This window comes from Apus apus, chromosome 7, assembly GCF_020740795.1.
Source record: "Apus apus isolate bApuApu2 chromosome 7, bApuApu2.pri.cur, whole genome shotgun sequence".
NCBI lineage: Eukaryota > Metazoa > Chordata > Aves > Apodiformes > Apodidae > Apus > Apus apus.
Genome location: NC_067288.1, coordinates 11,979,421 through 12,003,180, shown reverse-complemented (window position 1 = coordinate 12,003,180; position 23,760 = coordinate 11,979,421). Strand labels below are relative to the sequence as shown.

Sequence of the window (23,760 nt, the reverse complement as noted above, 5' to 3'; positions counted from 1 at the left end):
TTTCCCTTTGAGGCCTTGGTTCCTTGTCTTTATCAAACCATGCTACTTTTCTGTGATTATGGCTTTTTTTTTCATTTAGAAAAAGATTGGTATGGCCATTTTAGATACATCATTATATCATAAATGCCTAACAAGTCTTAGATTTGGGAAAAAAATTCTTTCCTTCCTCTTAAAGCAATTTCTATTGAACCTTAAACTCCATTAGGTAAGGCAAGCAAAGTGTGGAGCATTATAAAATATGGCCATAGGGCATCTTGTGTTACAGCCATCACACTTGTCTTCTCCTTATTGTCCCATCATTAATTTTGAGTTCATGTGAGCTGCCAAGTCCATATTAATACCTATCACCCAATACAACAAACTCTTTCCATGAAGTACTTCCCTACGTCCTCATGTGTCCATTCTTCTTCTCAAGATAGCTTAATTTAGGTGATACTGCTCTATTTCAACAAGCAATGCCTGTGGATTCAGAAAACAACTACCTTGTTTCAGCCTTTTGTACCAAAAGGCAGAGATCTTAAGTATCATCACCATGAGAACAGCAGCAGCTGTGTTGGAAGAGAAGAAGGAGGTGGTCAAGCATTAGAGAAGAAAACAAGGATTTTAGGTCTATTCCTGGGAGGAATCAGGCTGCAGAACTCACCACCACAGATTGTTTGACTCACCACCTGAAGTGCAAGGAGCTGTTGACTTTCCAAATTCCAAACAGAATTCGTCATTTTATATTTAGCAGACACTTAAAATTGCACTTCAGCAGTAACATATTTAATAGAAACACAATAAACTGGTTAATGAACAGGTCAGATGGACAACACTGGTCTCCATATTGCATTGTACTTTATCAAGTGCATTATCAGAGGCAGAGGCCTTTGTCAAAACGGGCCTTATCTAAAGAGCTCTCAGAACAAAATATCCAAACCAGATCACCACAAAGGTGTATCTGTTTTTTGTTAGACCAGTTTCCACAGATGGCATAATCCAGAAGTTTGGCAAGGGAAAGCTGAAGGAAGGTCTTGTATGGCACACAGAGACAAGGCAACCTGGGGGAAGCAGTTCCTGGTGGTTTGTACGTGTGTGTAATGACACACTTGGCAGTTCTTCACAAGTGAACCTTGTGTTCAAGAAGCTCACTGAAAAGTTTGCTCACTTTGAATTACTTCAAACGCTGAAATAATTACATAGATTTTGTAAAACCAAGCTTGCAGTCTCAAAAAGAGCTGTCTAGGGGCCTGTATCATACCGAAACATTTAAAGCATAACAACAGTTAAGTACGTTGCCATATTTACCGGTTATCCCAGATTTCAAATCTCCCGCGTTTGGCTGGAGTCCTGGCCGGCACCGGGGGCGGGCAGCTGCCGTGAGCGGGAAGGGAGCTGAGGGGACGGAGCTGAGGGGACGGAGCTGAGGGGACGGAGCTGAGGGGACGGAGCTGAGGGGACGGAGCTGAGGGGACGGAGCTGAGGGGACGGCGGGGGCCGCGCTGCGGGCGGGCCAGTGGCGCAGGGCCCAGCCCGGGGGAAGCGGCCGCAGCCTCAGAGCAGCGCCTGTCAGTGCGGTGAAAGAGGGAGCGGGAAACAGGTGCGTGGGGTCTGTCAGGAGCCTCAGGAGAAAGCGGGCGAGGAAGAGGGGAGCGCTACCGGGGCCGGGGTGGCAGCACAAGGGCAGCGGGCCTGGCGGGGCGGCCTGAGGGGACGCGGCCGTTCCCGCCCCTCCGCCGCCCTCGGCCTCCTCCGCGGCCCCTCAGCGCGGCGCGGCCGCGGCGCTGGCGCTGCCCGCTGTGCTCCTCCGCCGCGGCAGCTGCGGGCAGGGCGGGGCGGCGGCGGGGCCGGCGGCAGCCGCGGGGCGCGGGGCGGCGGCGGGGCCCTCGCCGCGGGGCAGGACGGAGCGGGCCGCCCGGCGGAACTCCTCGCTGCGCCAGGTGTAGAGCAGGGGGTTGAGGGCCGAGAGGGAGCAGAGCAGCAGCCAGCTGGCGGCCTGCAGCGCGGGCGGCGCCGGGCGCAGGAAGAAGCCCAGGAGGCTGACCCACACCAGGGGCTGGGTGCCCAGCAGGAAGACGCAGCAGAGCAGCAGGACCGAGACGCTGCTGAGGCGGCGCTGGGCGCGGCGGGGCGGCGGCGGGGCGGCCGGGAAGGGCAGCTGGTGGAGGAGGTGGAAGTTGAGGACGCTGACCCGTTTGGCGCTGCCCCGCACCCGCCGCACGATGCCGAGGTAGCAGTGGAGCAGCAGCGCGGTCTGGCCCAGCACGGCCAGGGCGATGAGCAGGGCGGTGTAGCGAGAGCTGCCGTCCGAATGCCGCGGGGGCGGCTGCTGGGCAGAGCCCGGCGTCCAGAGCCCGGGCAGCAGCGGGACCAGGAGCAGGGCGAGGGCCCAGGACAGCCCGATCATGCAGCCCGTGTGCCTCCGCTGGTAGAGGGCCTGGTAGACGCTGGGCAGCTTGGTGATCAGCACGTACCTGTTGAAAGCCACCAGCAGGTGAGAGGCCAGGGAGACGGTGAGGCCGAGGCTGAGGAGGCCCCCTCGGAGCAGCCGATACTCCACTGAGCGAAGGGAGGAGGAGTTGGGAGGCAGCAGCCCCAGCACAGCCTCCTGGGGCATCCACAGGGCACACACGCTTAGGTCTGCCGCACAGCCGTTCACGATGAAGGCATTGCTGGTTGTCTGCAGCTTCTTGAAGGAGAAGACTAAATAGATGACCATCACATTGGATAAAGTCCCTGAGATAGCTAAGACTGCATAGAGCAGCGACAGGAAGATGTGGGTCCCAGAGGAGTCCTGCCAGAGCAGCAGCAGAGGTGAGCTAGCACTCCAGGAAGAGGCGTTGGGCATCTCGCTCAATACAGTTCAGTTTTGACTTCTCCCTGTAAATCCCATCCTTGTCTGGGTCAGAAGATCCTGCTGCAGAAGTGCCCCACCGAGCACAAGGGAGGATTTGCAGCTGAGGTTCTCTACGAGAGGTTTCAGTCCTACAAGCTGCAAGGTCCAGAAAATAGAGTTGGCAGTGATGATCCAGAGAACAGCAATGTCCAAGGCAGGTAGGTAGCAAGAGGTCCCGCAGATGTAGCTACTGAAGGTGGGTCCATAGGGAGCAGATAGATGTTAGCAGACCAGAGCACAACTGAGGATTCTGTAGCTGTGAAAATGCCAAAAGCAGCAGCACCTTGCAATCAGCAGCAGAAACGGCAGCACTGATACAAAGCTTTGCAGTTTCTCTGTGCCACAGTACGTACACTGTATATCATTCCAGGAAGATTCAGCCCTTCCACTCTTCATGAATTATTCAGCAGATTTTCAACTTGTTAAGAAGAAAAAAAAAATACCAAACCCTATCATCCTCCAGAAATACTGCAACTACAGTCTGACTCTTCCCTTTGCCTTACCAGTTTCCTGGTTCTTACCCATTTACACAACTTCCATTAGCAGCAAGCTTTCAAACCAGTATCAGTCTTTTCTGTCTGAATTACAATCCATTTACTGTAGAAACTCCTCTGCTACATACACTGTTTTTTTTCTGAGTTTTTGTTTTGTTTTTTTGAGAGAAAGCAAACTGTGCTTCTGCAAGCTTAAAGTTAATTTTAGAACTGGTCTAAAATAACAACATCCTTTCCAAATTGTATCTTTTAAACACGATAGATACACGGGATCCTTGGTAAGACAGTGCTTCTTACCTGATTAAACTGGTCCTCAATCTACATATTCTATATTTCTTCATCAAACTCAGCCTAAGCCTGCAGGAAATTCTGCATCATCAACCTGCCAGAGATGAATGCTGGTGTCAGTAAGTACACAGATATAGCAGAATCAGCATAGTGTTTGGAACAGTCTCGCACCGAAGTTCAGAGCACAAGTTCCCACAGAGGTTAATGACATTCTTAGCTGGACTAGAAGCTGATTGAAGAGCAGGGCTTAACAGTCTCTTCCCAAATGGACAAGAGTTAGTAGTGGGATTCTCCCAGGAACTCTACAGTGCTGTACTCAAACAGGGAAAAAAATGTTAACTGTCCTTACACTGGACAAGGTTTATTAAGAAACGCAGTAAAAGAACTTGCATTTCCTTTGAAAAGCTTTCCAGAGAAGGAATACTGTTTAATTTTGTGGTGACTTTAGGACAAAGCTGCTCTTACAGGAAAGTTACATGTGGCTACAAAAGTAAGAAATTTCAGCTAATGAAGTAAGACATGTATATTGACTAAAGTTATCTTTATACAGTATTTTTTAGATACTGTTAAACTCACAATGTTAAAAAATGACAATGCCAAAATAATATATTGGTACATCATTATAGTTAAATATTAAGATAATGAAATTAATTTGGGGGGGTCAATGGCTTATTTTATATCACAGAACATCTATTTATTTGAAAGAAAGGCTTGGTTGCAGTTGACAGGACTATTGATACAATGTGGATTTGTTATGAATACCTGTGTTTTTTAATTAGATTGCTTATGTGCTTAAGGTTAAAGAAATAACCCAAGTGATTTAAATGATCAGGCCCTTAATTACCATATTTTTTGCCTGCTGCACTTTACAGTGTGAGATCTAATCAAGTGTCAAACCTTTTGAGGCCTTTCATTGTTTAGCTGTCAGTACAGTTATTATAGAAACTAAAATCCTCCTCTTTCTGCAGTACTGTAATTGAAAAATATTATCTAAATCTGTAACAAGAAATACCTCCCTAAGCAAAAAGCTTCAAAAAGAATACTTCAGAGATTATTAAGTTTCATAAGGCATTAGCCACAGAATCAGGCCCAGTAGGCACCTGTCTATTTGTTTAACCCTTCCTGTGTTTCTCAAACCTCTTTCTGAAGATCTCATGTCCTACAGCTTGTTCTCCCAGAACAGGGAGATATATTTATCTATGAAGGAACAGAAATGGTAAAGTTCAAGGATAAGTGAACATTTTTCCAGGTATCTCTTGCTACCTGATACAAATTTCAAGGTATTTCTTGAAAGCTACAAGGTTCTAAAGACCTTCCTTGACCTTTCACTGTCCCAAAATTTTATATTAAGAAGCTGATTATTGCAGAATACTGGCTATATTTATCATTCATTTTTAAGAATAAAAATTATGTTGTACATTAGCTGACATTTACTGAGGTTCACATAATAACTAGAAGGTAAATTAGAAAAAGACTAAGGCAGAGATTGATACCTACATACTAGAAACTTCTAAATTAGCTGTTCTTTTATTTACTTTACACATTCAAATAAACATCTATCAATTGTAGTAGCAGAAGTCTCTTATTGTGTTTTTTTATTAGACCATCAATGGATTTTGGGCAACTTCTAAAGCATCTGCTCTATTCCTGGCTTTGCCATTCCTTTAGAGTGGCTGTGTAACTGTATGCATCATCTATTGCAGTACAGATTATCTGACTGGAATATAAAGCACTGTGGATAATCAATCATGAAACACCACAAATTGGCTGAAAATTTTCAGCAGAGTTAAACAAGGTTAGAACCATTGCTGACTAGTTTTTAATTAAAGGAAAGAAAAAGCTAAATGGAAGCATGATCTTTTAGGTCCTTATGGACAAAGACCCTGCTGTTGTTGAGACTAAAAAGCTTGTTTCATACAAAGAGACAAGGTGTATTACACATTTAACAAGGGTCCTGGTCCAAGAAAAAAAAAAAGCTCCTTCCACTCAGACTCAGCTTTTAAATTGTTTTTAAATATAACCTTTACATCATAATGTCAACATGTTTATTAAATACTTCTTGTTCTACAAAGCAAATACAAGAAGGCTAGCTAGGCTAGCTATCTGTTATAAACGATACCTTTGGTACTAATGTCTTTTTGCAGTGTCATAAATATGTTACACGCTTAGAAGAAAGGGTGATTTTGAAGAACTACTCTTCACTTAGATAACTTGTCATAGTAGTTTACATAAAAAAAACCCGAAGTAAGTCAAGAAACAAGGAAGCTGGCTGGTATAAGCATTTTATTATCAATTAGCTGTATGTATTTATACATACCTACAATTAAAAATTAACTATTTTATTAAGAAAAACTATTTATAGCCAAGTACATGACAAAATTCTTTATAAGAGGTAGAATTACCTTACAATCTACATATCATATACAGTATATTGTATATATATGCACACACATATGCTACTTTGTGTGTGTATATGTTACATATACACAGTTGTGGAAAAAAGTACAGTATTGAATGTAAATTTTATTCATTTATATAGCTGCTCTCAGTATTGCTTACTAACACTTTCAGTACAACTTTCCATAGCAATTTGTCACCTGATTATATATTTTTTAAATAATGTGGCACTTTGTCTTAACTTCAGTTGTAAAGCAAATGCAGAGCATTCACAGGTCTTTAGGAACAAAGACTGACAATTAACAAAGTTTTATTTTCAAGTTTCTGCAGATACTGGGAACACTAATAGGTAGCTATTTTTTTTTCTTTTTGTCTTCTCCATCAGCAGCAAATCAAATCCTCACAGCTGCTTACATATTTTTTGCTTACTATGCACTTGTGGAGCTCTGAAAATTTCACACGTGATCTCTAGTGCTTCATTTTAACACCACTTCATTAGAAGTCACATTCCTAATCACACCCCATTAAGCTATATGCTAAAGAGCATCTTTACCACTGACAAAAAACGTCCTGCGACACAGGAGAAACGTTAGGTGTATGTTTAACAACCTTCCATATTAAATAGTTTATGAAGTATCCAACTGATAAGTGAAAATAACATACTTCCAACATTTACTTCAGAATGCTTTGCTAGGGAAACTGTACCCATATTGCCAAATGTAGGTTAAAAACACCTAAGTATGCAGCTCTGCCAAATTCACTGTCCATACATATTCTTACCAATTTAAGTTTGGTCTGCCTTCATTTTAGCAGTATATATTGCATAGCAAAATTTAACATTCTACAATGAAAATAAAAAAGTTAAAACATTCCTTTAAGACAAACTGAATGAAAGCATTAATTGTACAATTCAATCATCAGATATATTACTTTCTCTTTGCAATGGAGGATGCAATTTACATCTCAAATCTTTTCCCTTTATTTTTCTTTCACAGTGTTTCTTCATGAAACATTAGCAGCCGAAAGTGGAAAGCAGATTATGTATCAAGTGCTTTCAGTGGAAAGTGTGGTAACCAGTCTCTCACTAGTTAGACTTCCATTAAGTTACCAGAAGACCAATCAGTGAAAAAGTAATTACATTAAGCTTTTTGCAAAAATGGACCCATAAAACAAGAATAGCATCTTGTGTATAAACAACATTTGTATTTGATAAACATGTAAAAATTCTTTAAAATACACTTTTTTGTAGCAAAATGAACACTAAAATATATTCTAATTTTTACATAATTTTATATTGCTTACCAAAATATTCTCTTAATACATATTTTAACACTGTACACAACTTAATAAATGTCTTCATGAAACTCATTAGAAATATATTCAAGCTGTCTCAACATTTAAAATTTAAATTATATATAACATGGGGTAAAATAATTTCCATAAATTCAACATCAGTGCATCTGCAGTAGTCATTAACAAGAAATTTCTGCTTGTTAAGAAGTCTCCTCTTGGTATTAAGATTTTAATATTCCTTCTATTGAAGATTCCTCCTCTCAGATAGCAGCTTCCTTCATTAAGTTCTTCTCCTTCATGAAGGACTTCAATTTTAAGAGCTCAACAGGTTTCACCAGAACAGCAAGGCTTTAGTACTGAACATGTTCAGACTGAAGGGACTGTGCAGAGAAGAAAAACTGATTAAAACTTACTGGGGAGGTTATTCTTGTATATAATACACATTTAGCACTTAAGGAGTAGAGAAAGGTCAGGAAGTAGCAAAATAAACAGAGTTAGAGGGGGATCTCTGCGTAGGTAAAGATGAATAAAATAGAAGAAACTCAAAAACCGGATACAGTAAAGTCCACCAACTTTCCTGTACCTACACTTAGTCCAAACTCAATTCTAGAGATTCTCGAAGAAAGTATTACAAGTCCTTTAAAACACCACCTTAAAACAATACCTTTAAAATGTGTTGGAAAAAACACTGCAGTTACTGTAATTGTATTGTTTGCATTTATCCTGATTGAGAATCAAAGTGCTACTCTAAAAAGTACAGAATGATTGAGATGTTGTTTCAGATGTAATGACACTGGAAACATACATGGTGTGGCTAATTACTGAGAAAAAAGCTACAATAGTACAATTATGCACATTAATAAATTTATGTATGATTACTAAAACCTGGTGAAAATGAAGCAATCTAAATGGTTCATCTGGTTTAACAAGCAGTCAGTATATTTAAGAGGAAAGCATAACATGGTCTACTCTATTTCTAGTTATACTGAAGTCTAAATTTTTATTTATGAAGTAATCAGTTTAGAGAGCATCAACATTTTTTTACCTCCTACACAGATGCGTTCAGGAAGTCATTCTGGTGAGTAAAAAAGTTGTCTGAGAGCACTCTCCACTGTATTTGTACGGTTATAGAAATAGCAAATAAAAAAATAAACAGTATTTTTAAACTCCATCAATCCCATCAGAGTTATAGAGAACTACTAGAGAAAAATATGAATCCCAGGAAAGCCCAGAACCTTGGAATCACCTTTTCCATTTTTTCACTATTCCTAACTAGTCATTATAGATATGCTCTTTGGCATCCACAGTGAAACCTATTGATAGAAGTGCATAATAGATATAGAAAACTTTTAGAACTCTAATATCACAACCTCACTTTTTTCCTGTATCTTAAGTCTCAGTGTATTTTTCCAAAGTTGTCTTTTAAATGCATTTTCACATCTTGAAGATCTGAGACCATCTGGATATTCTTTCCTAGGCTGAAAAAAGAAGTGTTGGCAGAATATAAAAAATTGAATACCACTGACTAGAAAGGCTCTGTTTTTAGTACTGAGTGGATTCAACACGAATGGTATAATTTAATAGAAAATATCCTAAAACTAAGCAGATGAAATGAGTACTTTTTTCACCACAGGCTCAGAATGACCGTGGAATACACAATCAGAAACTTGTTTTTCCCCACTTCATTCTCTAATAATTATTCTGGATTATCAGCTTTAGTGAGAGCATCTGCAAGCTATTAATTACATGTGTAAGAGTGAGGCAGAAGGAACAGCCCTTCATTAATTAGCACTTGAAACTTCTACTCTTCTATTGATCCTCAAAGCTCTCCTTTTCAGAAGTGCATTTTAAGAAAGATAGCTACACTTAATAAAAAGTAGTATTTGAAATCTATCCCTCAAAACTGAATTCCAAGTAAAGTCGATTAAAAAAAAAAGGCATGTTGACAAACAACTATGAACGCCAAGCCTTTACTTAGCAGATAATAGTAACCAGGAATTCTACATCATAATGTAAATAAACGAACAAGCAAGCCATAAATTAAAGATCTTGAAGTTTACACTAAAATTCTTGAAATTGTTAGGAATCAGAGTTACAAAAATACAGAAAAAAATGACAATGTATAAAAGAGAACAAATATCCACACAGCAGATTGCTTGGAAACAAGATAGCTTGCTTTGTTAATTTTCATTACAGATGGATAAGCAGGGTTTATTTTATTTATTTTCAAATTGATAAATGTTTTTCAGTGTGTTCCCACCCTCACTATAGTCCTACTTCACATAGCAATGATTCTTAACTACTGTTGCAAAGACTTTTCTGAATACAGCAAAGAATTAAATCTAAGCAGCATTTTTTTCCAGGCTAAGATTAATACAAAATAATTTTGGAGTTTGAAAAATGAAAATACAGCCAGGGAAGCTTGGGTTTTTTGGTGGTGGTTTTAGTTGGTTTTTTTCCCCGCTTTTGCAGTTAAGCAATTCGTGCTCTTAAATCTCTTCACACTGTCCCAAGAGATTGACTGTAACATTTCAAACCCTGTAATGGCAATTTCCCGACATGCCTTTTTTTTTAATATATATTTTGAGGAGCTATCTTTTTTTTAAATTTACAGTCCTACCTATTATGTGCAGTTACTAGAAGTATGGCCTGTGATTCTGAAAGCCTTATTAAAAAAAAAGCCCCAGTCCCCTTTTAGAAGTCATATGCTGTTTTTTAAGAAAAATATTACTTAAAATAGAGGCAAAAATAGAAAAGAAAAAAACACAAAGGAAATTGACTGCTGAATTGCAGTGGTAAGAGTATAAAATCAGTTTAATAGAATTTTCAAAGTGAACCAGTGAACCCCTACAGTAGTCCCATGCAGCTTCAAGCTTGGCATTTTATACCTAACTATCAGACATTTAATCAAAGAAGTAAGATTTAGATAACTTCACTACAATTAATGATATCTAGTGGAGTTCGTGCTGAAGCCACTGCTTAGATCACTACCATTTTTATTTCTTCCACAGGAGGCACCAAAATCCTCAGGGAAGAGACAATAAGCCACAGATCCCTCTAGGCACTAGAACCATATTCACATGCATTCAACCTCAGGAATAAGTCAGCTGCGAGTCAGCTTTAAAGAGGGAACAACCCTATAGAATTTAGGGTTCTCTGCTAGGACTTGAACATGCTTTTTTTTCCAGATAATTGCAACAATTAATTTCAGTTTTCTGAATTAGGCATAAACTCCCCCAAAACTTTGTTGCAACAGGAGTGTTGTAGCAAGCAGGAATTACTGAGAGTACTCAAGATCCTAACATAAATCAGGGTATATTACAGAAAATGAATATGCACTTGAAGTGATCCTTTGAGTCTGCTAAAGTTACAGATCAATAAGGTACACTAATGTGTGTCTCTCTTTTTGCAAAGGCTAAATTCACTAATGGTAAGTTCTTATTTAGAACAACTATTCTACAAGAATAAAGATCATGTATATGATTTTAAAATACTGCTACACTTCACAATTTTTCGCAATTTTTCTATCTTGCCAGTTTCCATGACAGCTATAGAAGCAAAAGGTGACTCATCTTAAGACTACCCAGTTACATAGCCTTCAATAAAAATACATTTTAAAGAGTGGTATTTTGATTTATAAGTATTGTAGGAACAAGGTAAAAATCTGATTGTCATACGTTAAATGTAATTATACTCAATAAGAATATTTCTGCAAATTATAATTGTGAGATTCTGTTTAATCAAAACATCCAGTTTGTAAAATTTGCAAATGCAGTATTTTTTCTCTTTGCCTAGAATGGCAATTTCTATGAAAATCAAGCTTTTCTTCTAGTTCTACATCAGCATAAACACTACAAAAAGGAAGTGGATTATGAGCTTACTCCAATGAAGGCCAAATACCATTAGGGAAAAATACATGGCTGACAAAACCAGGAAGTCATACTCATGGTCATTTTTTGTTTTAAATTGAATGTGGAACAATAGTATTAATGGGTTTTTTTTAACAATTTCATTACAATTTCGTCCTTAATGAGATAAAAGAATGTTAATGAGAACTGAAAATTTACTGTCCTAATCATCTTAAAATGCTCCCGCATTCCTGCAGCATTCATGTTGATAGTTAATAAAAGTTGTAATTTTCTTAAATAGAGAACCTATAAGGTTACAGATGGTTAACTTGATTTCTAACTCAGGTAAGGGAGATTCTGCTAATAAGGTGAATGGAATTAATATCATTCAAGAGCTCTTTGATGAGATAAACTAAATGAATAAACTGTATGTAATAGACTGCTGTCAGCTTCATTATCTGATGTGCTCCAAGTAGGAAAAAAGTGCCATGTACAAGATTTAAGATTTGGCTGACAAGACTTCCAAGTCAGCATCTAAAGCAGTGAAATGGAAGTCATTAAACAAAATGCCAGACTTGGTGTTAAGGCTTGATGCTACTCTGCATTTTGCATATGAGCTTAGGACCACTGGTGAGTATCACCAAAAGCAAAATACCTGGATGTCAGTGTTTGAAGTGGTAAGACAAAACAATCTTCCTTGGTTGGTTAATTAGTCTCATTAAGAAGTGGGTAAAAAAACCCCAATGATGCTTTTATAGAGCCAAACGCAGAGTTCCACTTAAAAAAAAAAGTAAAAAAAAGTAAAAAAAAACCCAACCACCAAACAAAAAAACAAGGGATGCAGGACATTGGACTACAATACAAGTCTTGGATCACAAGAAAGCAGTTTAGCCATTATTATATTGAAATAAGATTACTTTGCAGGTAAGTAAAACTTGTGTTTTACTACATATAATTTGAATTTTCCTAAGGCATGCTGCTTCTCACATCACAAAATCCTTTTTCTCTCACCTCACGTGTCCAGAGAAGACTGGATATAGAATGTAATTTAAAGATGTTGCTACATTTGACTGTGTATAACCTCTGTTCCTAATCAGCAAATTATATAAAGCCAACAATCATTCAAAGGTTACATCCTGACAGCCCCTCTTTGAAGTCAAGATGGCTGTTCCCACGTTTATGATCTGCTCTTTTCCTTAAATCAAGCAATAACCAACATCCTTTGCTTTTCTCCCTTTTCCTAAGTATTTTAGTCACCCTTATCTACAATACTAGAAGAAACAGTTACATTGTAAACCCAGCCCCTCTTCCCACAGGTATTTGTGAAATTTTGGTGTAAATTCTATTAGGTTGAACCCTCAGGGTTCAACAAGATTAAACAGAAATACAGTGCTAAGCTAGAATTCTGTAAATATTTAGACAAATAAAAAACAAAGTGTCAAACATTAATTTCTTAGCCTATGCTTATGGAACAAAGCCCACTAACTTTGCTTTTGTTGGTAAAAATAATTTAGGATGAAAGTATGGTACCTTTCCAAAGGAGATGACAGTTCTTAGATTTTAAGATTTCACATTTTCATTCAAACTTTTCAGCTGTTTGAGGAAACAGACTGATAGTTTCTGTAAAGGTTTATATTATCATTTGTTACTCTTGTAACTTTTGGCCTACTGTGAACAAAGTTAGCTTATGTTCATGACTGAGTTACATTACAGTTAGAAGGCATTTCCTTCCCTTAGGACTCTGCATGTAGGTTTTCATACTTATGCATGAAATGCAGCTGTAGCTAAAGTATGGAAAAAAACCCTAAGAATTGCTGCTGGCAGAATATCTTTTACAGAAGGTACAATAGAAAAGAATGGGAATGGGTTGATCTTCCAAAGAACTGTTTAAATATGATTCCATATTGAAGGTGAGGAAAAAAAAATCAGACACTTTACCACTTAGCTTTTCAGTGATTGCTCTCTGCCATTGTTGGTGTATTGACTTTGGTTCCAGTACACTCACCTGGAGCCTCTCTAGTCCTGAGGACTGAACTTGTGTAGGCATGTTAGATAAAAGACTGGGAACACCTAAAAAGGCTGACTTTCCAGAGCCATCAGCATTCATGAACAAATGAAAGACTCATGGATGTGTCTCATATCAAACACCCTCAGCTTGCTATACAGCTATTCACCTCTCTCCTCATCTCTAAACCTGGAGGGATTAAGCTAAATTAGTTACTTAAACAGATCTCTTGCTCTAGAACTGGTTTCATCATAAGAAGACTGGGATGGTTTCTATAACTTCAAAAAAATCTCAGTTTATATATAGTTTATCTCAATTGTATGTAGTAGGTTAAAACATGCAATTTATTTCGTACTGTCACCTATCCTCAGAAAGCTATAAACACATGGCTTCAGAACTGTGAGCAGTGCCAGGTACTAACTGATAACAAGAGGGCAAATCCCCCACTTCTTCAGAAAACAAAGAACACAACCCATAAGTGATCTCTTCACCTGACATCCTAGTTACAGGCTATATGTGTATTAGCTGTTTTAAGACAGGGGACTCACCACACTCAAAAACAGCAGCAGACATAACACTGAAACTTTCTCTACACTGAAATACAGTAGCAAGGAAACAGAAAAGAATTGTGTAATATTCTGAATTTTATATGAAGGTAGTTTTATTTCCAGCACCTGAAAAAATAAATCTGAAGTGTCAGTACTACTAAACAGGCTGACAGGTTCAATCAATTGTGGGCAATACATTCTATTAAAAACACTACAATCATTTTTATAATTAGTAGGATATAAAATCTTGGGAAATCAGGTATTTTAAATTGTTTTTAGATTTGTAGCAGTAAATGTTTATTTTTCCCTAAAATAGCTGAAGTTATTTCTGATTTCAATACTGAAATTTCCCTAGTCTCTCTTCCCTGCATTTTGTGTCTAGTAACTTTCAAGTTGCATTAATTTATCTCTGCATCCCCTCTCATATAGAAAAAGGGCACAAAATAAGCCCAGGGCAGGAAAGCTGTGGAGGACTGAAACCTAAAATGGTGAGATAATCAGAAATATCTTGATCTAAAATACTTTTCACATTTGGTGTTAGAGGATTTCAAATCAAATGGACTCATCCTTCAAATAAGTTCTATCTTTAAGACTGCTGTACCTTACATTTAGTGTGATACATACAAAGGCTTATTTAAATATGTTACTGCATGAATATTAAAATATCTAATAAGGTTATAAACTGTGTTATAGATAATTTGAAATAAAAACCCTAAAGGATAAGAAGGTCCATAAATAAAGATATCAGAAGAGGTGTTAGTTTAAGTTGAGGACTGATTTAATTTCATGAACCCTCCATGATCTAGATGCTTGAAAGAGATGGAAAAAAAAACAATCCAGGTGAAATGATAATTACTTAAAAACTAAGAGACAAAGGTGCTGTTCAGAAACAGTAAAGGAAGTCAGAATTATGCAGAGTCAAGATTTTTTTGCAACAGTTTTGCTCACAGAAGGTAAGCATTGGTCAGATGCCTGAAAGTGCTGTTGTGACTATGAACTTACAGGAATTGATTGACTCTGGTATCGTGCTGGAGGAGTTGTAAGGCCCATAAAGGAAGGCTGATGAGTACTCATCTGTCACGGCGCTGTGAAAACTGGTTTGGCTGCTCAGGTTGTTGCCACTACTGCTGTTTCTGTTGTATAAGTTGTTGTTCAGTTCATGGTTATTTCTGTGAGGCAGCTGCAAGCTGCCATTCAAGTGGCTGGAGATTTGGCTTACACAAAGACCTGTCCTAGTGGACAATGATGTCCTTTTGCTCTCATCATCATCTGAAGCAGCATACAGGTTCCCTAGAGAACTGGCTAGTCTGGAGTTTATGGAAACGCTGAATGGAAAACACATGCAGGGAAAAAAATATACACAAGGTATGTACAGATTTATACAAAAAACAACAGACAAATCAGAAGACATTACATGGATAGCATAGATAATTCTGAAATAATCTGTGTTTGCGCTCAGGTTCATCTTCTAGCTCTCAGATAATGAAAACCAGAATTCTTTGTCAGGAGTTCCCAAACTTTGTTTATTCAATCACTACCATAGCTTTCACTTGTCAAACCACAGGCACATGCAGGAGATTGTGTTCAAAGGTTTAGGCAGTGGCTGATCTACATTGGAGTACTCTGTGGACATGTTACAGTTTAAGAACTCCTCTTCTGTTTCTTGAACCATACTACTTCTGTAACCAAGAAGTAATATGATAAAATTTGAGAATAAAAATAGGGTGTCCCAAAATATGTGTAAGTTAGTTCGTTTGTTCAAGTAAATATTTGTGTCTAGAGTATTAAAAAAGCATCAATCATTCTAAATTTAATTTAACATGCATAGTTACTTAGTACAGTAGTAATAATAGAATTAAATAGCAATAAATAAAAGATGAATAAAAACTGTATTAACTACCACTCGGTGTTCTTCTGAGATTAATAATAACTTGTGGGAATATCTGCAAAACTTTTAAAAACTCTTGACGAGTTAAAAAAAAAATCAACCTCACAAACCTCAGCAACACAATATGGTTTCTGACTTGATATAATCCCACCAAAACTCTCATACCAGTAGCATAGGTTTTGGCTTTTGATTGTTTTTTAAATCTGCAGGCAACTAAAGTTTGACTAGTGTACAGCAAATCCCTTTATAAGTAACTTTAAGCCTTCTTACACCTGAGAACAGCAAGCATGTCACAGACTGCATATGTGCTGAAAACCATTGTAGTACACAGTAAATATTTGTACCAAAATAGTAATAAGAAAAACACCTTTTAAGATTAGAGCCTGAGGATGTGGAAAACCTGCTTATTCTTTCTGCAGATGGTGAATTAATTGCCATCACTTTGGAGGCCTTCAGAGGAGACATGGATCCTTCTGTGCTACCTGAAGTATTCAGTCTAAAAGGAATACAGAGTTTTAGTGAGAAGCAAGATTTTTATAATATATACCTCAGAAACCCATATCCTGTCCCAACACAAACTGGTATTTTAAAAAGTGGGATTTCTCAAGTCTGAGAACTGAGAACTCAACAGCAAAAATTAAAAAATGTTGCCTATTTTCAAATATCCCACTCCCAAGTTTTTCTCCTGGTGTACCATACTGTACAGTTATAGGCTACTTTTCACCTTGTTTATTTGTGAAGGTTACCAGTCCATTTTGTATAAAATTTACTGTAAATTTGATTATAAATTTTAAATATTGTAAATTTAAGAAAAAATTCCTTTTGTGCTTATAAAGCTAGTACAAGTAGAAAAAAATAACACTAGTTTTCATGAGAACATCATCACTTCCAAATGACAGCAAGACCATTTTAACAAAGTTGCACAGAACATACAGCTCTTTCCAGGCTGCGAATCCTAATGACCAAATTCTTCACACTTTGATTACGAGTGGTAAGTACAATACACTGGACCACTAAAAAAGAGTTATCATATAGCTGTCCATAATAATTTAAAAACTCAACCAAATAGTATGTATCACAGTAATATTAAATTCTCTCCATCCTTAGACTAGGGGACATTACAATGATCAGCTCTTAAAAGGATGAAAGACCTCAGGTACAAGCTACAACCATACAAGGAATGACACTGAGCAGAAGTAGATTTAATTCTACACCAAGAAAGGGTAATCAGACATCTCCAAGGATCACCTGGAGTAATCCATCTCAAAAATCCAGCTTGTCAAAAAATGGAAAATAATGTGTTCTTTTCAATATTAACACTTTATAATGACAGATATTTTGTCTTCTGTGTTGTGTTTAGGATGCAATAGTTACAAAACCAAAAGACTCAATTCTTCCATTCTTATAACTCTTAAAATAATGTAAACTTCCACTCTATGTTTTATTTTCTTTGGGAGGGGAGGGCATTGCCAGTACGGATTTAAGATTAGTACAGGTCATAAATAAACTTTTAGAAAATAAGTATAACTATTGGCTTTATTGTCTGAACAAAGCCTGTAGTGAAGAATACAGTGAGGACCCTGGAATAAAATACAAAAAAGTTACTAAAACTCAGTCTATCTGGTACATAATCTAAAAAAAGTGCTGATTGTATCCACTAAGTAATACTTCTAGTTCATCTACCAAAATACACATCATGAGAATTGTGATATGCAAACAATACACAGAGAGAAGTATTTAATTTTACAGAGATAAAGTGGTTATGAGTTAACTAATTATCCTTCATTGCATAACAGCATAGATATGAGAAAATGTGACTGAGGAAATTACTCATATGTGCTAGTTTCTTATTAAGAATTCAAGGTATCTCTGAAGTAGAGCTGTACCCCTCTGTCCATTCCCCCTGTATCTGCAGGTGGTTAGAAAAGTTTGTTCCCTGCCATTTCTCAGAAATCTGAAATTGCTAATCAATTGATGTGACAAGTATAATTCAAAACACTGAAAATTTAAGACCTGAGCGGCGTACATGTAAAACTGTAATTTTCAAGTTAATACCTGAAAGGTTGTGATATTGACCTGGTGTGCAGTTTCATGTCTTGCAGCCTGAAGAAACAAAAGCAGAAATCTTTATCAAAGGATAAAAAGCCTTGCCTCTCTCCCAAAGCACACCTGCATGTCTCATACTGGCTTTGAAGTAAAAGACTAGCAAGAGTTAAGAATTATTGCCAACCATTATTTTAATTTACAGCTAACCAACAGAGAGGTACTTATTTTCCGTAAATTTCAAAATTTATACAAGAAATACAGAAATCAATGACAGAAAGATAACCAAGTTCACTGAAGAATATTTTGAGACCTAAGTTTTAGAATGCCAGATAGATATACATTTGAAAGTTTTGAAATATTTTTTTACTTTGTCTTTTACTTCTACATGCTGAGTAGGGATTCTGAATAGAAATTAATAACCCAAATCTGCAACTAGATATATACTTTGAAAAATGTCCACCACAGAAGGTGATAAAAGTAGCACCACTGCTTTAAGCAAGGCCACCATGGACTAAATTTAAATTTGCAAATTGCCTCAAAATTAAATTACCTCAGAGCTCCAGTTGTAGCAGAACACGTCCGTCTCCGACTTTTTAAGGCATTAAGCTTATCTCCCTGTGTCATGCCATTCTGATTTTCCACACCTGCTTTGTCTTCAAAATCATTCTGGGAAACACAAAGTATGCAAACTAGGAAATGTGTAAAATTCTCAGAAGTAGTGTAGTTCCAAAGTATTTAACATCTCCTTCACAATGATTATAATTTAACAGGCTAATCTACAGTCTTCTGCATACACAGGGCTCTACTCTGACTCTATATAGTTCCAGTAAATTCCATATGTCACTGCCCAAACGCACATTCACAGAAGCTTTTTGCAGAATCTGACCTCAAAGTCAGTTCAGGATGCTCAAGTCTAACACTGGCATTATTTACTTTGAAGAAGTTTGCTTTTATAGAACTTACACTCCAACTCCTTGCTCCATAACCATTTCTAAAGTTATAATCAGTGTGGAAGGGAAGCAGTAACACAATTTTGTGATATGCATAAGATGAGGAAAAAAATTTAGCTGAAGTTGTGTGTCCTTCAAGAAGAGCTAAAGTCAACTTTCCAAAATATTTTTTGAAAAATGAAAAGTTCTCCTGACCTCTAGAACAACAGTTTTGAAAAAAATTCCCTATGACAACTTAGTAATAACTTAAGCAGGAATATAAGATGAACAGATTTCAGAGTTTTATCCTACTTCTTCTAGCTTTAGAAAATATTATGAACTCTAATAATTAGAAGTGTAGGCCAACACTGTTTAAATGCCTATTTGTAATTTGACTCATCACAAAGCAGACTTTTCTAAGACCTAAGTATTAAGCAGAGAAATATGAAAGTTACACAAAGCAAGGAGATCTGAGATTTTTTTAATTGCCAAATGAAAAAAACTTTAGACCAATTATGATTCATTTGACCTCAGACCAAGTATTTGTTTGTATTAGTGCAGTTCCTATTGTGCCTAAGTGACCTCACTACTCTGCATAAAACAGAACAATACTTTCTGTTATTAACCAAGATGAAACATTGACAGCAGAAGTAATAAAATGTAAGTAAATAAAATGGTGTGATGGTCCAAGTACTGCATTAATTACAGGAAAATATAAATATTTTAGCCACATTTCATTGAAGATTATATGCCAGGCCACTGTTAACTTGCCATGCAGCATCAATGCTGATACATTTTGTTTCACTGTCTTTACTTGCCCAACAGTTATTGCATGTAGATATTCTGTCCTCTGATTCTTAGACCTTATGCATTTTTGGGACATTACTTTGTGTTGAGCTTCTAAAGATCCTAGTATAACGAGGCCTTGAAATATAACCAAATATCAACAGAGACAGAGAGGTAAGTTAAAACGTCTTGAAAACTGAATGTTAAACAGCTTTAATATAACACATGTAAAAAACTGGAATTAGTATATTATAGAGACAGTTACAGTATAAAGAAACAGCACTGTGAATTTGTATTGTTAATCTCCACATAAGCTGCTACACAGTGTACAGGTAGTTGAGTTACCTGCAAGTAAGTTGCCTGGAACACTGGAAGCAGTAAAGTTGTAGTGGTAGCTCAGATGCAAAACCATTACTTTTACACATGTGGTTACGTGCCAGCTGTTTTCACTAGGCATGCAAGATCACCTCTACACAGTGTTATATTACCCAGTTAGTAATCTAGATATTTACCTTTACATATTCCAAGCCACAAATTTAACTTCCAAAAGGAAAACAGTACCTTTATAAAAATGCATTCAAGGTGCGCATCCACATTATGATGCTTAGTTTAATTTATCATAATAACTACCTGAAGAAGGTGCCCCTGGTCTTTTACATCAAGTAAAGGATTCTGTCAGCAACATAAAAGCTTTTAAGTTATTAGAGATCTGAGACAGGATAAATCCAATACATTGTTCCTCTAAACTGCTTCTCACAGATACTGTAGGAAACTAAAGTTAAACATATTTTTTTACTAGTCCAGAAGCAGAAGGATGTTCACTTTAGTTCATGCTTCATGCCTATGCTTCCAATAAATAATTGTAAGGTCCTTACCCTAAATGTACACATCAAGTCAGTAATCCATAACACTGTGATAAAGGGATGGACATGTCATACATAATTAGCTAGAAATTAGCTAAAAACTTGGAATAAATTTTCAGGAAGAAAACTGATTTTTTTTTCCCCTCCATTCTCCAACAAACAACTGAAGACCCTGAAAGACTTGAAATTATCTGTAACAGTTTTAAATATAACCTAAGGTTTTCTCTTTTTTAAATAAGAGATTTGTTCTAATTATAACCCCCCAAAAAATCAAGTGTGAAAAAGCAATCTAGTAGTAATACAAGCCTAAAAACAACCAACTAAAACTTAGCTATAGCTAGTTATTAAAAGATCAGCTCCATCTCTGCTTGTTTGAAATTTATCCTATGAACTCTTACCTCCCTGTACTGATCCAAATCTTGTACTTCATTCATGCTGTCACTGATAGAAATGTCATTCAAGCCACAAAGAACTCTGTTAATATTTCCATCAACTACTCGTTTCTGCTTTGATCGGATGTGATCTCCCTCCAGCCATAACATCGCTTGCTTCCTTTAGGATACAAACCAAATCAATTTATATAAACAAATCTGCATACACATAAACACAATACAAAAACATCTTGCTCTTACAGATTGCCAACATTTAAATCTTCTGTACATCTTCATGTCGCAAAAAAATATTTGAATTTCTATCAGGAAAAAAACACCTGTGTAATTTTCCATGGTTAAAAACAACAATCCCCCCACTCCCCTGAAATCACCAAAGAAGTCTGTAGCTACCACAGAAATATCACAGCTACTAAAATTTCATTTTTCAAAAATCCTATTGTGAAAATAAATTAACCAGCAGGAATTTGTAACAGGAATTTCAAGGCTTTTAAAACACAAATTCATCTAAAATAATGCTTTAAATAAATGATGATACAGCATATTCCAATTTCTTAGTAGCATGAGTTTTGTGTATACAGATTGTGCGGGAAAACTACAGCTGTTTTGCCCAGTAGAAGTGGTCATAGTCATGTGAAGTTGAACAGGACTCTAGAGTCTATTTTCAGAAAATGAAAGATTATATCCTTCAGACAGGTGATTAAAAATAAATTATTGAATTGCTACAATGTATATGGGCTAAGCAGGCTTTTGTTGACGAGACTGCATTGTTCCTCAATAAGGAAGTCTGCTGGGTAACTCATCAAGCTAGTTTCATCCAATAACTGAGATCTTATTACATATTATTGTAACCAAATTAAATTCCTACACTGACAGAAGAAAAGGAAGAATGAGGAATTAAATCACTGGAAACTCTTCTTTGTTTGAAAACAAAAAATATTGTGGCTAAGAGCCAAGTAGTCTGAGTCAAATGCCTAAACCTGCTCAATAATAAAAAGTTAAGCACTTCCAGAAAATTTTCACTATGTCCAAAGAAAACATAAGGGAAAAGAAAAGGAGGGAGTGGGGGGAAAAAGGAGCACCACCTATCCACCTAACAGAAATAGCCTAGAAAACGCGTTTGAATTTAAGTACCTTTGAAATCTTGTAAGGATAATTGCATTAACAGTAGCAAAATTGTTGGATATGTACTTGGGTGGGAGGGTCTCTACAAAAACACTACTCCAACCTCCCTCATTGAACCTCAAGGAACTTAAGATACAGAGCTTTGACATCCATCGGACGGCAGATCAAAGTTGCAAGATTTTACCTTTTGGCAGATGCAACTTAACAGTCCTAAGGGCAAGGTATGTTATATTAGAGTGATGTAACTGACAATAGTTCCTTCTTTCTCTATCCCATTTTGACACTACTGGTGACATTGCTTGAATTTTTTCTGATAGTCGAAACACGTATCTATTGCCATTAGGACAACAGAAAATTCTTCCTGAACAATACGACAGTTCTTAGCTATGAATAATAGCTATGAATAAGCAGTAATGAAAAAATTCTGAAGGATTTTTGCCTATCTATAGAATCAAACTAAGTATTTATATGGCACTGCAGAAAAGACATGGGCTCTGTTTTTCCTATCCTTCAAGTAAACAGCTCTTACTAAATCACACTACCTACCACCTTTCTCCCTCAGTTTTGCTCTATTGTGGAAGCTACTTTTTAAGAGTACATCATGCAAGCATCAGCCCTGTGTGGAGAAGTTTAATCTGCCTTCAGCAAGCACTTGTGGTTTGTGAAAGTTTGTGATTCACAGTATTTTGAATAATGGTGGGCCATATCTCAAATAAGGAGTGCCCATTCCCTTGCACTGGAAAGTAAACAGGATTTCTCATTCATGCTCAATTTCTCTTATAAATTACAGTAATACTCCTTTCTCTCTGATATCCTATGAATTTTCAGGTGCAAGGTCAGTGCATGATGTATGGTATTTATGCAGTATCCAGCAGAGCTGTTGCATTCTTTTTTTCCAAAAAGAGACATTTTTCTCAAAATGCCTTTTTCTCAAAACAGTGAAAGTGTCTCCAGCTAAATACCATCGTGGTATCAAGAAAGATTAGCATAACCACTATAATAGTACATGTGCAATGTACAAACCACTATGAAATTTAACTTAGTGCACGCATCAGTGAAACCAGTGCAATTTTGCCATCCATTTCCAGTCAGGGTCAAACATGCTGCATATACTGTGCTAGGAATATGACATATCATACGGTATCCACCCCACACTTATTAAATATCTAGTTACAAGGAAGAAAAAAACCTTCTCAATTATACTATCGTAAGATTAAGTTTAAATGTTATCACAGGCTATACATCAAGTCTATCCTTTCTATGTTAATATTTTAATATTTTTATTGTTGATTTTATCTTTTGTCCACATCTGGACTTTACACTTCTAACATATCTAACTCCAAAATCTCACAGAACACAAATCTGCAGAGTCTTGAGACCCTCTGCCCCTTAAGATAACAAAATGCGTAGCACTCCAGGTAAGACAATTGCTACTAAATGCATTCAGTTTCAATCCCAGATTAACTAACCTTAAATATATTGCAACAGGCAGTAATATATGACACCAGTAAATCCTATAAATAGTGCAAGATGGATAAAGATGTAGAGAAGCAGGTGATTCTTAGAACAAAGAAGGTATACATACTCTTCCAAGAAGTGTTGCTGGGGTCCTATTATAGAGCCTGGCCGACATATTCTTATCCAAGCAATGGCTTCAGCATGTGTGAACTTGTAGTGTTTCATTATGTAACAGGCAATTAGTGTTCCTGTTCTCCCCAGGCCAGCTATAGAAACAAAAATATCAACATTCACGTACAAAGCCATGAACACTTCATAATTATCAAACTGAAGTATGGGATACAAGACTTTTTGCAATATTATTTGCCACTTTAATATTTGAAGAAAGAATCTCTAATTCAGTATCCCATTTGTAACTTCTATATATATAAGAACGAATCATAAAAAGTTAACAGCGTTTAAGAACACGTAATTGTGATCACTCTTGGCACTTGTACAATTCTATTTAAAATTTTTATTTCTCTTTTG

General features: G+C 37.1%; 3 protein-coding genes across 5 annotated transcripts in view; all 3 read right to left on the bottom strand.

The window, feature by feature from the left end:
• VCAM1 (vascular cell adhesion molecule 1) overlaps positions 1-1,584 on the bottom strand; it is a 39,147-nt gene extending 37,563 nt beyond the window's left edge. Inside the window, exon 1 of the mRNA XM_051625308.1 lies at positions 1,288-1,584. The gene's annotated coding sequence lies outside the window, so the exon portion shown is untranslated. The remainder of the gene's footprint in view (positions 1-1,287) is intronic.
• A 157-nt stretch (positions 1,585-1,741) lies between these two features.
• On the bottom strand, positions 1,742-3,307 carry GPR88 (G protein-coupled receptor 88). Its single transcript, XM_051625311.1, has one exon. It carries the CDS (start codon positions 2,825-2,827, stop codon positions 1,742-1,744), a length of 1,086 nt encoding a protein of 361 aa, XP_051481271.1. The 5' UTR covers positions 2,828-3,307.
• A 2,616-nt stretch (positions 3,308-5,923) lies between these two features.
• Positions 5,924-23,760, bottom strand: part of CDC14A (cell division cycle 14A) — a 58,501-nt gene continuing 40,664 nt past the window's right edge. The window contains exons 10-17 of one of the 3 annotated variants that reach the window (XM_051624676.1): positions 23,360-23,498; positions 20,659-20,812; positions 20,028-20,069; positions 18,233-18,348; positions 17,692-17,739; positions 16,004-16,132; positions 14,751-15,073; positions 5,924-7,727 (exon numbers count right to left, since the gene is read on the bottom strand). In XM_051624676.1, the coding sequence (XP_051480636.1) occupies positions 7,714-7,727; positions 14,751-15,073; positions 16,004-16,132; positions 17,692-17,739; positions 18,233-18,348; positions 20,028-20,069; positions 20,659-20,812; positions 23,360-23,498 (965 nt within the window). In that variant the 3' untranslated portion in view covers positions 5,924-7,713. The other 2 variants (XM_051624678.1, XM_051624677.1) reach the window with 2 other exon arrangements.

Excerpts from the sequence above, each read along its gene's own strand:
- GPR88 (XM_051625311.1), bottom strand. The coding sequence starts at position 2,827 with ATGCCCAACGCCTCTTCCTGGAGTGCTAGCTCACCTCTGCTGCTGCTC.